Raw genomic sequence first — 14,553 nt, forward strand, 5'->3', positions numbered from 1 at the left:
GCTGTGAATGGCGAGGTCCCATTCTTAGCACACCCCAGGCCTAGCATGGTGCTTGGTGTACAGTGATCAAGGCCGACTGAATTCATACGTGGAAGGAGAGCATGAATGACCACTGCTTCCTCATCTGGACTTCGTGACGGAACCAATTACTAGACGGTGCCCAAAGTGAAAATCTTCAGTGTCCCACTCTGAGCCACGGGCCAGGCAGGGCCTCTGGTCAAGGCTGAGGCGGGATTCTGACAAATTATGTATTTCAACTAACTCCCTCCTCTAAAAGAAAACCAGGAAAGGTTCACTTCTGATCAAGCAGGAAGGAGACCAAGTAACGTGCTCCAACGCACCAAGCATGTTTTAATCAAGCTGAGTTCAGCCTACGGTGGAAAGTGTGTTTCACTGTTTTGTGGGGTCTGGAGGACAAAGCTACAGAAGGGCCCTGGCCTTCCCTGTTTTTTTTTCGTTTGTTTTTTGCGGTACGCGGGCCTCTCACTGTGTAGCCTCTCCGGCTGCGGAGCACAGGCTCCGGACGCGCAGGCTCAGAGGCCACGGCTCACGGGCCCAGCCGCTCCACGGCACGCGGGATCCTCCCGGACCAGGGCACGAACCCGCGTCCCCTGCATCGGCAGGCGGACTCTCAACCGCTGCGCCACCAGGGAAGCCCTGGCCTTCCCTGTTTTGGAGCCCTTTGTGATGTGATGAAAGGGCTGTCGTTAAGTCTGTTTTGTCTTGTGTTGGAATTCCTCTTCCCTTCACGCTCACAGTACCGGGCTCAATCAGAAGTCTCCCTAGGTGTTTCTTCCAAAGAGCTGAAAGAGCCTCTGATCATGAGCCAGCTGTCAGTGGAAAAGCATCTTCAGGGAAATGAGCACCAAGCCCAGTGTCCTGCAGAAACTGGGCCTGCAGAAAGCCCTGGGGTTAGGCACACACGGAGATATTTTATACGGTGCATATAACTCAGTAAAGGTAACATTTTTTGGGAACCCACGAGATGCCAGCTCCTGTGCTGGACGTAGGGAGGCTGGGGCCAGGGAGAATCCGGCTGTAGTTGAGTCCAGTATATCAGAACTCTGGTCATGGTTATCTGCTACATAGTTTTTTGCTCCACGCATAGGGTGAGCTCTGACCCTTGTCCTTAAGATGATTCCTGAGCCAGAGCCACCCGGGTGAGATCCTGAAGCCCCCCAGAAGTTCCCAGGGATAACGGAAGACTTTTCTCCTTCCCTTGGGCGACCTTGGGAACCCGTGAAATGGCAGCTCCCATAAACAGGTTCCTGGGCACTTTGCTGGGAGGGCGAACCTGCTCTTTACTGGCTTTTAAGCCCTTTGGCAGCCAGAAATGCCCGTTGGCATGAACACCCAATCCCATTTCACCCTGGTTACGGAGGTGGGAGGCTAGACGGGCAGCTGAGGGTTTGGTCCCATCCAGGCCACAGGCCCACCCTGGACTAACTCTGAGTCTCAGGGGCAGCCTGGCCCGGCTTGGAGAACAGGCTTTTCGGAACCAGGCAAAACCCGGGTTTGAAATCTGGCTTGTCACTCACTAGCTGGGCAACTTGGGCAAGTTCCTTAACCTTTATGAGCTTCAGTTTCCTTAGCAGAAATATATGGAGAAGAGTGTCTTCCTTGCAGAGATGTTACAATTAAATATTGATGTATACTACAGGACACAAAGGAGACCAAAAAAAAAAAAAAAAGTAGAAGAAAAAAAAAAAAAGGAACTCTTCTTCTGTTCTTACCATCTAGCTGCCTTTTCAACGACAAAGTCCCCGTTGTAAGCACTGAGGCTGAGACAGAAGGGCTGAGGGAGGAAAGGGACAACTTCATGCCCAGGGCCTGGGATCCAGGCTGCCACCCTCACTGGCTCGGCTAACGTGTATAATAGCCTTTCTCTGTAAAACGGGGCTGGCAGCAAGCACTGAATTCGACTGCTGATCAGAGGCGGTGATGAGATAACATCTACAAAGCTCTTGGCTCGGTGCCTGGTACATGTTATGTGCTCAGCAGATACGAGACGTCATCCTTCTCAGCCTAGATTTGTCTCCGTGTCCCTGAGGAGGATTATCTTCTGGTCTAGAAAGATCAGGTCCCAGAAACAAATCTGCTTTTCAGACACAAGGCATGCAAGGCTGACAGGACGCCATGGCTTTTAGGACTTGGAAGAGTTTCTTCTAATGGACCTGTTCTTCTGCAGGAGACCAGGTGTCCTGTGCTGTGTTGCTCTGAAATTCCTGGGTAAATGGTCACCCTGGAGTACTTCTAATTTCCTTAGGGTGAAAGGATAAGAGGAAGTAAAGTTTTATTTTATTTTTTTGATGGGGGCAAAAATCGACCCCGAACATTACGAAGGGTTCCAGTGGCGCAGTAAAAAATAAGTCAACTTCTGTTTAACTCCTGTGGAAAGAACCTAAGAAACTGCCCTCTCGCTTAGGAGTTAAAACGCGTTCAGCGCACGTGTGCTGAGCGCTACTGTGTGCTCGTCCTTGTGTGAAGCTCTGAGGGAGGTACCAGGTAAGCTGGTCTGGTCTAAGCATTTAAGCGGAAAAGCTAAAGCCACGGAGACAGTGCTCGCTCAGCTGGAATCTCTGCTCTGCACTCTTCCTTTGGGTGACCTTAGGCAAGGGACTGCAATTCTTTGGGCTTTATGCCAGTTCTGAATGACCTGGTGTCGCTTCTCATCCAGCCTATTTTGTGGCTTATAAAATTCTTCTCTAGTTGAGTTCTTCTTTCAAGACTCTGCCGTATCATACCTCTTCCAGGATATTCCATCCGGATCTCTGCAGGTGAGACTCACCTCTGCCCTCGGTTATGCCACTTGACTTACCAGCCTGCTTTGTCGTGGAGTATGCTTGACAGAAAGCATTCATTGCGCATCCATCTGCTCTAGGTCCGGACCTGAGCTCATGGCTAGCTTTTGAGGTTCTACTGCTATTCTTCCCATCTCCCCCTTCTCTCTTTATAGTTGAATTTGCTTAAATGCTCAAGTGGGGCATCTCCACAATGACCGGCTGGCATTACTGTGGTGGCCAGGAGGCCAGCTGGGAAACGTGGAGAGCGCGTGCCCTGGCCAGGAGGAGGCAGTGACTGCCACTCAACTGAGGCCTGTAGGGGGATCTGGAAAAAAAAAAAAAGGTGGCCCCAGCAGGGCCAGGGGAAATGGCTTTGGAGATGTTTTGTGCGACTGGTAGCACCTTTACCCAGATACTCGGCAATCTACAGCTCCCGGCACCCCTGTCCAGGGTTATGACTCTTGCATTAAAATGGACATAACTCGCAGAAGACTCAGAAGTACACATTCAAACGCACCTTTGTGTCTAGAAAGTGAAAGGACACCTGGCAAGGAGAGGCTCGGGTGAACTTCTGCCCACGTTTCCATTCACTAGCTGTCACTGCACTTTAGTTTACTTCTTTGGAGGTTTCCTTCCGTGCAGAGGGAGCTCTCCGTTATTATAACTGCTGACCTTACTCTGCCTCTGTTTTCATCTGATTGGTAAATTTAGGATGAATAAGCTAGCCGTGCTCAGCTCATGTACTTTGTCTTCTTGGGAGCCAGCCTACACATGGGGAGGCCTGCCGGGGCCAGTGGCGCCATGATGGATAAACTGGCCTGGTTTTCAGGGTCAGGGAGCAAGGCTGTTTGGCTCTCACGCTAAGCTACATCTGCTAACGTAGCCTTCATCAGCAATAAAGGTATTGTTTTGGCTCCCATCTAATAGTTAAAAATTTTCCAATTTGTTCAGAACCTGGGAACAATTGTGCCCTGTCAGAAGCTCCAGCAGAGCCTATCCGATGAGGCAGGCCCCAGTTTGAGACACAACTCCTCCCTCTAGCCCCTGACTGTCTGTGATCTTATGTTGCCTGCCACTTACTTCCGGTGAGGAACCGTGAGGGCTCCACCTGCACTGGTTATACACGTGTACTTGTCACCTTGGTATAACCAGGAGCACCTACCCCAGTTCTGCTGAGCCCTAGAGAAAATGATGTTTTGATGGGAACTAGCGATCGAGATGGCCGCATACAAGGCATTAAACAGGCAGGAATTTCCATCAGGCCACTGAGAATTCTTGGTTTCTAGCAGTAGGGAGTCTTGGTTTTAGCGGTGATCAACAATTCATTACCTGTCAGTGGATCTCCATTATCTAATCCAAACATTTTACCCCAGTCCTTTGTTCTAGAGGAGAGCACCGGGCCCTTCCCTCCTCGGGTAAGTTATTTAACCCCTCTGCGCTTTATGTTTTCATCTGTAAAACGTGGAGAAAACTGTATCTCTTACACAGTTGTGAGGATCAAGTGATACAGTGCTGGGTACAACACACAGCTCAGTGTCTGTAGACCTAGTAGATGCTCAATAAATCTTCATTAACTCATGACTTTCCCAGAAGAAAGGGACTTACACTATCTAATTGATTTAATTACAAAACTAACCAAACTAATTTGGAAAACAATACTGTAAAAGACCCTGAGAAAGCGTTAAAAAAATCACCAAATACACGGTCACTACTGTGGAACCATGAATGACTACACTCTCCCTTTTTAAATGACAGCCCTGAGAGATTTTTTTTCTGGTCTCTAACCATATGACCCTACGTCTTTGGGGTTTAAAACGCCAATACGAATAAGAAGGCAACTAACTGACCAAACACCAAGTTATCAGTCCCCAGCACGTCGTCCCTGTGCATGGTGATCGGCCAGTGTCTGCAGTACCCGTCGGCCTCTTCCCGAGGGCTGAACGCGCGTTCTCTAAGCTGTAGCTGACTTACTGGGCGAGAGCAGGGCCGTACCTGTAATTGTGGAACCAGTTGATGACAGTGCTGGTTTTCAAGTTGAGCTGGGTGGCGAGTTCTTCGATGGTTTTTGGTGACGGGTATGGCTTTTGCTGATATGCTCGTTTCAGAGCTTCCTTCTCTTCGGGAGCCAGCACCACTCGGGGTTTCTTCAGCTGGTGCTGGGGCTGGGGGCTGGCGCCTTGGCTGTAGTCGATGCCAGCGGAGGGGGGCTCGCAGGGCTGGCTGTCGCTGACCGAGCTGTGCCGCCGCTTCATGTAGGCTGAGGGAGGGAGAGGAGGCAGACTGAGGGGCACGCCCAGCGGGGAGACCCGCCCCGGCCCCGGCCCGCCGCTACGCGGTACGCCCTCCGCCCTCTGCCCTCCACTCCCAGACATTGCCGTGTGGACTGTGGCAGCTCCCTGCTCTTCTGAGAGCATCTCAAAACACCTGGGCTAGAACCATTCTGAAACCCAACACACACTCATCGAGGACCTGCTCTGTCGTGACGTGAGGTCCCCGTCTGTCCCTGCATGACCCACGGTTTAGTGGGGACACAGAGAAGTATACAGATAGGTGACCCCGGTAAGGTGTGATAAGGGAGGCAAGCGTGGGGCGCCACGGAGGTGGGCGCTGAGGGAGAGTACTCAGCTCAGCCTGGGGATGGGGCCGGGGGGGCTTCCTGGGAGACATGGTGATTATAAACTGAATCTTGAAGGACAAAGGGATTAACTAGAAAAACTAGGCAGCGAAGTAAAGAGGGTAGGAGGCTGCTCCAGGAAGCGGGAATAGTGTGTGCAAAGACACACACAGAGGCACGAAACAGCACGGTCAAAGCGTGTTGTGTGTGTGTGTGCGCGCACATGGGGTGTGGGGTGTGGTGGAGTTGTCAGACCTAAAGGTGGAGAGATGGGCGGCCAGGGTAGGCCACAAGTTTGGACATTACCTAGAAAGCAGTGGGAAGGGACGAAAAGATTTTAATGAGGGGAATGATGTGATCAGCTCTCTGTTTCTGAAAGGCTGCCTTGGCGACAGCTCAGAGGGTGGAGTGGGAAAGACTGGAAGGAAGAAGCCCAGTCGGGAGGAAAGAAGAATAAAGATTTGCACCGAGGCAGTGGTGATGGGGCCGGAGAAAAGCAGACGGATGGTGGAGCTGTGAGGGGTGGTGGCTGACTCGGCGAGGGACCAGAGTGAGCGGCGCTGAGGACGGCCCCCTGGTCTCAGGTGTGGGAGGTGAGGTGGGTGCTGGTGTCACTGGGCTGGGTATCACAGAAGGAGCAGATTAAAGGGAGAAGATGATGGTTAGTCTTGGAAATGTGGAGTTTGAGGGGTCTCTGGGTCACCCACGTCGAGATGTTCTGTAGGCAGTTGGAAAGACAGGTGTTAAGCTCAGAAGAATGGTCCGGGCTAGAGAGAGGAACTTGGAACCACTAGAACAGAACTTGTAGTTACGTCAGCGACCTTGATGAAAAAGGGCAAGGCCGAGAATGGAATCCTGGAAAAGCCCCCCATGCAGAGGGTACCCCAGGAAGCAGGAGCCGTGAAGGATACAGAGACGGGAGGCAAACCAGGAGACAGCGGTGTGAGGAAGGGATGAGTGAGCGGTGAGGGTCCCTGTGTCAGTGCTGCAGAAAGGAAGGTCCAACAAGCACCCAGGATGTCCTGGGTGCTGAGACATTAGGAGGTAACTGGAAGCCTCGGTGAGCAGATACAGCGGAGCTGTGGGAGCAGAAGCCAGACTGCAGTGGACTTAATAGTGAACAGGAGGTGAGAAAGTGGAGGTGGTGGGCAGGAGTTACTATTCTAAGAAGCCTATCTGTAAAAGAAAAGTGAGAGACAGGATGGCTTCTAGAAGGGAAGTCCCAGGTCGACGGTGGCCCTTTAACGACGAGAGAGAGCTGATGTTTCCAAAGCTGATGGGGGAGAAGACAGAGGGAGCTGGGGCTACAGGTGAGGGAGGAGACGGCCACCGGAGGTGCATGAGGTGGGTCCTGAATACAGGAGTAGGAGGGGGGGACATACAGACACATTTATAGGGACTGAGGTGGGGAGAGTCGACGGCCTTGGTTTTCTTTATGAAGTAGGAAGGCAGGAGGAGAGGTGATCTGAAGAGATGGAAATGGAGTCTTGAGACAGGTCGGTGAGAAATGGTGGTGGGGATGGAGGGGGTGATGGCGGGGGTGGGGAGAAGCACAGAGGACCCTACTGAAACCGGAGATACAAATCTGAGGCGGCACCGACCCGTGTAGGTCCCAGACGCCAAGGAGGTTGGATGAAGAAGACGGGCAGGGCGCTAACTCAAGGCTGGGATTTGCAGGGGGATGAGGAATGAAAAGGTGTGTGATAGAGTATCATGGCCAGAGAGTACCAAAGTGGGGATCAGGGCGGGGGGGGGGGGGCGGGCTGTGTTCTGGGGAAGGAGAGAAGGGCAGCAGAGGGCAAGCTGCTGGGGGAAAGCCTGGGAGGGGATATCCAGGCTCTGGAGGCCATCTGGGGTCAGGTGGGATGAACGGAGAAACGTGGAAAGGTGGACGGACAGTGGAATGTGGTCAGTGACGGGGCACCTGAACTCAGGCTTCGAGAGGTAGAGTAGTTGTGGGCGAGGATGCAGTTTGGGGAATCAGGGGTTGAGGAGGTCAAAGAACTTGAGGCCTGGGTGCTGCACAGGTCAGATGGGTCTTAAAATTCCCCTGGATGAGGCGGGACATGGGCGTGGAGGAAGGCGCTGATCCAGGGGCCACAGTCTTGAGAAAACGTAGACAGCGAGCAGGAGGTCGGCGGATGGAGGTGAGAAGGGCCTTCGAGAAAACCTGCTGGACCGAGCTTGGAGGAGGCTCCTAACCCAGGAGTGGAGGAGCGGCCAGAGCAGGGCTCAGGGGTCAGGAAATGAGTGGCCTGGAGGGCAGAGCAGCTGGCGCGAGGGGAGGACGTGTGCTGTTCACGTGTCTTTTTACTGCAGAATAAGGGTTAGGAGTGGTGGGCAGCGGGCTGAGACGAGGCTCAGGGACTCAGGGGCGACTGTCACCGGGGGATGTGCTGAGTGGGCTGCGAGGGGAATGGGGGGCGATTCCCGGGAGATATTTGCTCTACCAGTGCTACGTGTGCTTCGTCTGCTCCCTTCTGTTGTTACGTGTCATTAATCACCAGCTACGCTTCAACTTAAAAACCATTTGGACTTCTTGAGCAAACCAAGAATCCACAGAGGTCATTCTAGTGAGCTAATTGGGAACACGGTCTGAAAATTCCTTAAAACTCCCTACAACTGATGAAAGTTGAGAAACAGTGTTATTTAACTGCAACGGCACGGAGTAATCAGAGCAGTATGTGTCAGCAGCAGCAGACATCGGTCATCTAGTTCTCGCCGTTACCCTACGGGAGACAGACTGGTATCATTCCCACTCACAGGCGGAAACACTGAAGCCTAAGAGGCTCAGTGATTCACCTGAGGTCACACAGCTAGTGAGTGACAGAACTGAGGTCGACCTAAGTCTGCTCTGGGAAGCACTGCCTGCCCCGTGCAGCCAGATGGTGGCCAGCCCCGCTCCCCGCCTCCGCCCTGCCCCGCCACGGCACGGGAGCGGGGCCCGGGGCTGTGTCCATGGGAGCCGAGGGAAGTCAGGGAGACACACTTCAGCAGCACTGACATGTGGGTCTCAAATGTCACAGAAGACTATCAGGGTCCACCTGGAGCCTCCGGGGAGGCGAGCCCAGCCCCCGAGCTAGCTGAGGCTGCGTGTGTGTGTGTGTGTGTGTGTGTCTCCACGTGCTTGGAACTGTGTGAACACGTAGGCTCAGGGCTATCTCGTGAAGGGAACAGAAAGCAGAGGGCGGACTAGGGTAGAGAAAGAGATTTACAAGAACGAAAGAAAGGAGAACAATAAAAGATTTGCGCTAAAGGGAGAAGCAGCAAAAGCTTTACGGAAGAGGAGGAAGCGCAGCGTACGTGGGAATCCTACAGTCTGCATTGCCTGCTGCAGAATTTTTAACCTAGGCTAGACTGGGGGGCAAAGCTTATTTTCATCTATTTTAAAGGGATACAAATTATTTTAATAACTCTCATTTAGTGAGCGCTTATATGTGCTGGTGGTTATACTAGGTACATTCTAATCCTTACAACCAGAAAAAGCATTACGTCCATTTTACAGATGCAACAACTTAGGCTAGGGAGTTACTTAACATGCCATTTTATGATTAGAACTCAGACAGAATTGAGAAGATGATCTTCTCCCCCTAAAATGAATGTGGTGAAGAGTCAAGAGGCTACAAAGAAATGAGCCTGGTCCGTCCAGCCAGCCCCCTCGCGTTGGGCGGGTGACCGATCGTCTATGGAAATCACAGGAAGTGCTGTGCCCTGGGTCACCCGCTGTTGCGTCAGAGGGGTCAGATGCCTCGGCCTCCCGCTGGGGCTGGTTATGAGCATCCCTATCAGTGAGAGTTGACAGGGGGCCTGCAGCTGCTCAGGGACTTTGGGATGTGAGGAGGGGCCTGGGCCCCAGTGAGACAGTAACTCTTCTGTGACACAAGATGGCGCCCAGAGCCTGTGCAGGAGGGAGTGGAGGCCTAGGAAGCCCCCAGAGATCTATTTGTGGAGGCTGAGGTCCTTTCCTACTGGCCCAGGAGAAGCACACCAGGGAGTGGTCTGGCCAGGGCCCGTGCACAGGTGGCCTTCGGGAGGGACGCCTTCTGACAGAGTGTGCGCAGCTTTAGAGCTGCTTGGGGTGGGCTCTTGTTGAAAGTCTGTGATGGACGTACTGGGTTCACGATACCATTCTCTCTGCTTTTATGTCTGAAATTTCCCATGATAAAAAGTCAAAAAGTTTTGCGGGTGTGTGTGTGTGTGTGTGTGACGTGGCACCCCTCTGGAGCCTGCAGCACTGCCGGCAGCTGCCTGGAGCTGCCCACGGCTGCGGCCTGTGTCAGAGCCTTGGTCTGCAGCCTGAGGGCGGGCAGGGCAGGAGCCCCCCTGAGGGCCCCGGCTGGCGTGGCAGCCGCTGCCTGGGCACGCGGTCCCGGCGTGGCAGGCGCTCGGCCCAGGGCAGCAGAACACATGCCTATCCGAGAGCACTGGCTGTGAAGCCTAACAGCCCACGTTTGGATTCCTGCTTAGGCCAGCTTGAAGTCAGGTAAGTCTCGTGATGCCAGAGCCTCGTTTTCCCTGGATAATAGCATGTCTACCGGATGGCGTTATGTGGGCTGAGTGAAGTCTCAGCACGGTGTCTGCAGATAGGAGGCACTCTGAAACTAGAAGTCTCTAGAGCAGAGACTCTCCCTCCCCCTCAGAGCCCAGCCCGCTCCCCGGTTGGGTGAGGACAGTGGTGCCCGGCTGGAGGTGAGCAGCACATGCCCCTGGTGAGCTCAGAGGGTACGAGCCTGGGCTCCACCCGCCCCCGGCTCAGGCGCGCTGGCCGTGGGGCCGGGCGCAGTCACGCGGGTGGTTGTGATGCCCGCTCTTTGGTGAGGTCCCCTGCGGAAGCTGAGGAAGGGGGGCGGTCACAGCTTCCTACGGCCAGACCGGCAGCTGGTGCCCACTCTTCCACATCTAAGGGATTCAGCAGCCACCAGGTGAGCTCGCAGCGTTAAAGGTGACCCAGGACTGTCCCCTCCAAGGGGAGGACTCGCTGACGAGGGGCGGCACGTGCAGTGCAAACCAGGACACGGAGCAGGTGTCACCTCCTGCCACCAAGGAAATCCCTCAGGTTTCTCCTGTGCCGTAACCTGCTGCGGAAGGCTGCTCAGCATTTGGGAGGGCTCGGGATGTGTCTGGAGGGGAGAGCTGCTCTTAGCTCTCTAGGGGGTCGTATCCTCTACAGCCCCAGAGACTATAACGTAACAGCAAGAGAGAGGTCTGTCCCGGCAGGAATCTGCTCTGCTGTTCTCCGGGCTGGGTGGCCTCCAAGGAGGTGGCTAACTTCTCTGAACCAGAGACTTCTTATTTACAAATGCATTTTTTTAACCACCTCTTTGTGGAAGCCCTGCCATGTGGTACTCGTGCGATGAACTGTTTCAATACCCCACGCATCCGACAAAACAAAAGACAACAAAGGAGCCACCACCAAGTGGCCTTATTCCCCTGAAGAAGAAGAAGGTACACCGGTCGCCGGGGTGACTGAGCAATGATCACAGCGCCCCCCAGGGCTAAATGCCTTTGGGCTCAGGCTGCTGGGCAGAAAAGGCCACAAATCGTCCCAGTCCTCTTCGGTACTCATCGGTGGATGACCGTCAAAAGATCCTTCACCCTGCCTTACAGTCCCCTGGGCATGGATCAGTGTGCCTCCTCAGCTCGGTGTGAAGGCTTTAAAAGCAACAGCGAGTTTATAAATGAGAGAGCGATTGGCTGGGGCAGGCGGCAGGGAGTTACCTTTCTTTTCCATCCGTTTCATGTCCATCAGCTTCTCCACGTTGTTGGGGTCGTTCAGCCACAGCTGCATCCGGACAAAGGGCTCCCGCCCCTTCAGACTGAGCTTGTGCCAGGGCTTTGGGCGAGCCAGGAGGTCGGAGACGGAGCCTTGGGTGAGCCCTAGGATGGTCTCCCCAAACAAGCGCTGACCTAGAGAGAGAACACAACCGAGAGTGATGTCACTGCTGAGACCCAGGGATCTGGCGGAAGAAGCACGTGTCAGGTTAAAATCAGAAATGGGGGTTCAAGACCCACAGTCTGATCAGCTGGGTCCTGGCTTAGAGTGAGCGCTTTGTAGAAACACTTCCTCAACCAGACTGGTACCAGACTCCACTGGGGATGGAGTCAGTATTACTCTTGCGTTCTAGCTACACACAAGGTTTCTCTCAAAAAAGCCTCTGGGCTTCGGATGAACCGAGGCCTGGAGGACACCTGCGGCTTTTATCAGAGGTGGTTAATCCCAAATCCGAGCTCAGGAAGTTGAGCAGCTCATGGGGAGACCTTCCTTTTACAGCCTCAAACCACAGGGCCGTCTGCACTGGCTCCCTTCACGATTAGTGAGGTTACCAGGTCCTGCTGAGAAAACAGGCCACTTGACCCAAGGTCACAGCAGGAAAGAGAAGAAGAAAGAGCTCCTCAGCTTTATTTTCCTGAAAAGCAGGCCATTTCCAGCTCTAAAGTCTGTCCCCGCAGTTCAAGCGGCCCACTCCCCTGGCTGATCAGAGGCTATCGCGCTCTGGAGAGCACAGTGGCGTTAGGTCTACAATGTTCGTCGGAGGCTTAGAAAGAAAATTTCTCTTCTCTGAGAGCCATTCAGCTGCCAGTGAAGAGGGGCCACCACTTTTTTTTTTTTTTTTTTTTTGCGGTACGCGGGCCTCTCACTGTCGTGGCCTCTCCCGTTGCGGAGCACAGGCTCCGGACGCGCAGGCTCAGCGGCCATGGCTCACGGGCCCAGCCGCTCCGCGGCATGTGGGATCTTCATGGACCAGGTCACGAACCCGTGTCCCCCGCATCGGCAGGTGGACTCTCAACCACTGCGCCACCAGGGAAGCCCCCACCACTTTTAAAGGTACGCACGAGAACCAGGCACAACCTGAAGGCCTGGACGGGAGGACTTGAATGAACAGGACTGCTAGTGGAAGTGGAGACCGGGATCAGAGGCCAGTGTCTGGTACCGTAAAGCCTATGGATCACGACACCGGCTCTGCCTCTTAGTGCAGGGGGACCGTGGACGACCGGCTTGTTCCCCCTGCGGCTCACGTCCTCCATCTGTGAGAGGGAAACACCCCCAGCTGCGCTCACAGCAGTTACAAGAGCACTGCCTCATAAGAAGCGGGACTCTAAGCAAAAGTTTACTGTATGGAAAGCTTGGGATTTGAGAAATTGAGTTTTTCTGATATCAGTCATTTAAGCTGAGATATACATTTACTGATTTTGGTGAAACTGTGGTTTCTCTGCTTTTTAAACTCTCAGTTTAACCTATAAACACATCCTAGGTCCTTACCATTTTTTCGTTGTGGTAGTTTCCAACAAATTTTACCTAATTCTAATCTGGCAAGTGAATCTCATTTCATTCCAAGGAGCTTGTTATGTTCAGGAAAGCGATATATATGAACAGCTAGTTACTATTTGCTTGACCCACCCAGTTGCATGGGGCGGGGGGCGGAAATCAAGAGGTTATTCTTAGAAAATTATCTGTATTACTTTTAGAGGTTTCACAGCAGTGGCTCTCGATCATTTTTGAGTCCCAGACATATTTGAGAGCCTGAAGAAAGCTACTGGCCCTCACCCTTTAAAATGTGCCCACACACATCCTGCTATGATTTTAAGAGACTAACCCATGAACACCCCAAGATCCCAGGTCAAAGGTTAAGAGGATGACTGAGTCTTGACCAGGCTGCCTAATTCATCTGTAACTTGGCCCCCTTTGTGTCTATTACTCCTCTCACACACCCTGGGAGTGGAGGCAGCTTCTTTCCCGGAGAAGCCAAGACCAGCTGAAGCAACCATGAAGAGGCCTCTCATCTCTAAATCCAGGGTGATGCTGCGATGGAGCCTCTTCTGCTCAAAGAGGAGGAAGTCATCTCCCCGGTGTGAAAAGTTTCACCCCTCAGATCACAGATTTGCCTTCACAGCACATCTGAACCCTGCCTGCCGGGCTCTCCCGTGGCGCCACCCAGATGCTACTGGGCCCAGCCAATTCTGCCCTGCTCTGCACAATCCCCACCCCCTCCCCCAGGATTCAGAGCTCCACTGGGCATGCCCCCATCGGTGGCTGGAGTGTATGGCCTGAGTCGGCTCCGGCCGGCATGCTTGTCTTCCAAGAGGTCCTGGTTGGGGCGCAGGGGTGGGGCGGGGCTGGGCTGGGACTGACCTTAGACCTCCAACACCCTCATGAACCCTTATTGCTCACAACTGTAGGACGTTTCAGGTTCTTACAGGCAGCCTGTGAATGTTTAAACCCTCTGGCTGGCTCAGCCTGAGGCCCCCCTTCCACTCGCTCCTCCTGAGAACTCCCGGCAGGGGACGACCTGCCGCCTCCTGACCCAGCAGCTGGGGAGGGAACCTACCCAGGTTGTTGTCGGTCAGCACCTCCTTGACCCGCTTGGTTATGCCGTAGGTGTCCAGCTCTGGAGACATGGCCACCAGCTCTTGAATACTGAGAGCCGAGTGTCCGGAGAGAGGCAGTGGGGTGGTGGGCTGGGAGTCTGAAGCGGGCGGGTCGCTGGGTTCTGCCGGCTTGCCATCCTTACTTGTTTCAATGGGGGGACAGGGCTGCTGGACCAGTTCAGTCAAACTCTTCACTGATTCGCTAGAGCTCATCGGTGATTCGGGTGCAGGGCTGCAGCTGGCAGAGGTCTTTGGAGTGCTTTCTGTAATCAAAGCACACAGAAAACTGAGGCTGAAAACAGCTGTCTTCCGCCATGTGCATCTACGTTCCTTATCTAGGAATTCCTAATTAAATGTCTGTTTAAGAAGGAGACAGTATGGCAGTCTATGGATTTAAATGAATTGTTTCATAGTTTTTTGGCTGAGAATTAACCTTTCATTTTCTGTATTAAAAAATAAAAAACAGCAACAGAAGAAGAACTAGGGGTTTAAAGAGAAGGTCTGAAGGCTCAATAAAGGGCATTCTGTTAAAAAATACGTCCTATCAGTCACGTGCTCTCACTGTCATGATTTCTTCCGATGGAACCCCTTAATTCTATAATTCAGAAGTACCTTGGCTAGATTATAATTTGCATACTTATTTTGTCCATAATTTCCAGCACAGAACGAACAGACATAGTATTTTAAATGATAGCTGCCTACGATGCATGGTCACCCCAGCCATGAAGACCCTTGAAGATGAGACGTAAGTCCTCGGCCGCCTAGTGCTGAGCTGGGACCCCAGGTCGG

General features: G+C 53.2%; 1 protein-coding gene across 11 annotated transcripts in view; it reads right to left on the bottom strand.

The window, feature by feature from the left end:
- The window catches only part of CUX1 (cut like homeobox 1), a 375,593-nt gene that overhangs the window by 27,322 nt on the left and 333,718 nt on the right, over window positions 1–14,553 (bottom strand). For 8 of the 11 annotated variants that reach the window (XR_004345751.1, XM_032604937.1, XM_032604941.1 and 5 more), the window contains 3 exons: window positions 13,725–14,027; window positions 11,116–11,304; window positions 4,776–5,040 (listed from right to left, as the gene is read on the bottom strand). The exons of the other annotated variants lie outside the window; for them this stretch is intronic. Coding sequence is in view for 7 of the 8 variants with exons in the window: in XM_032604937.1 (XP_032460828.1) it covers window positions 4,776–5,040; window positions 11,116–11,304; window positions 13,725–14,027 (757 nt within the window). In the remaining variant the exon portion in view is untranslated. The remainder of the gene's footprint in view (window positions 1–4,775; window positions 5,041–11,115; window positions 11,305–13,724; window positions 14,028–14,553) is intronic. 11 annotated transcript variants of the gene reach the window in all.

This window comes from Phocoena sinus, chromosome 15, assembly GCF_008692025.1.
Source record: "Phocoena sinus isolate mPhoSin1 chromosome 15, mPhoSin1.pri, whole genome shotgun sequence".
In the NCBI taxonomy this organism is placed as follows: domain Eukaryota; kingdom Metazoa; phylum Chordata; class Mammalia; order Artiodactyla; family Phocoenidae; genus Phocoena; species Phocoena sinus.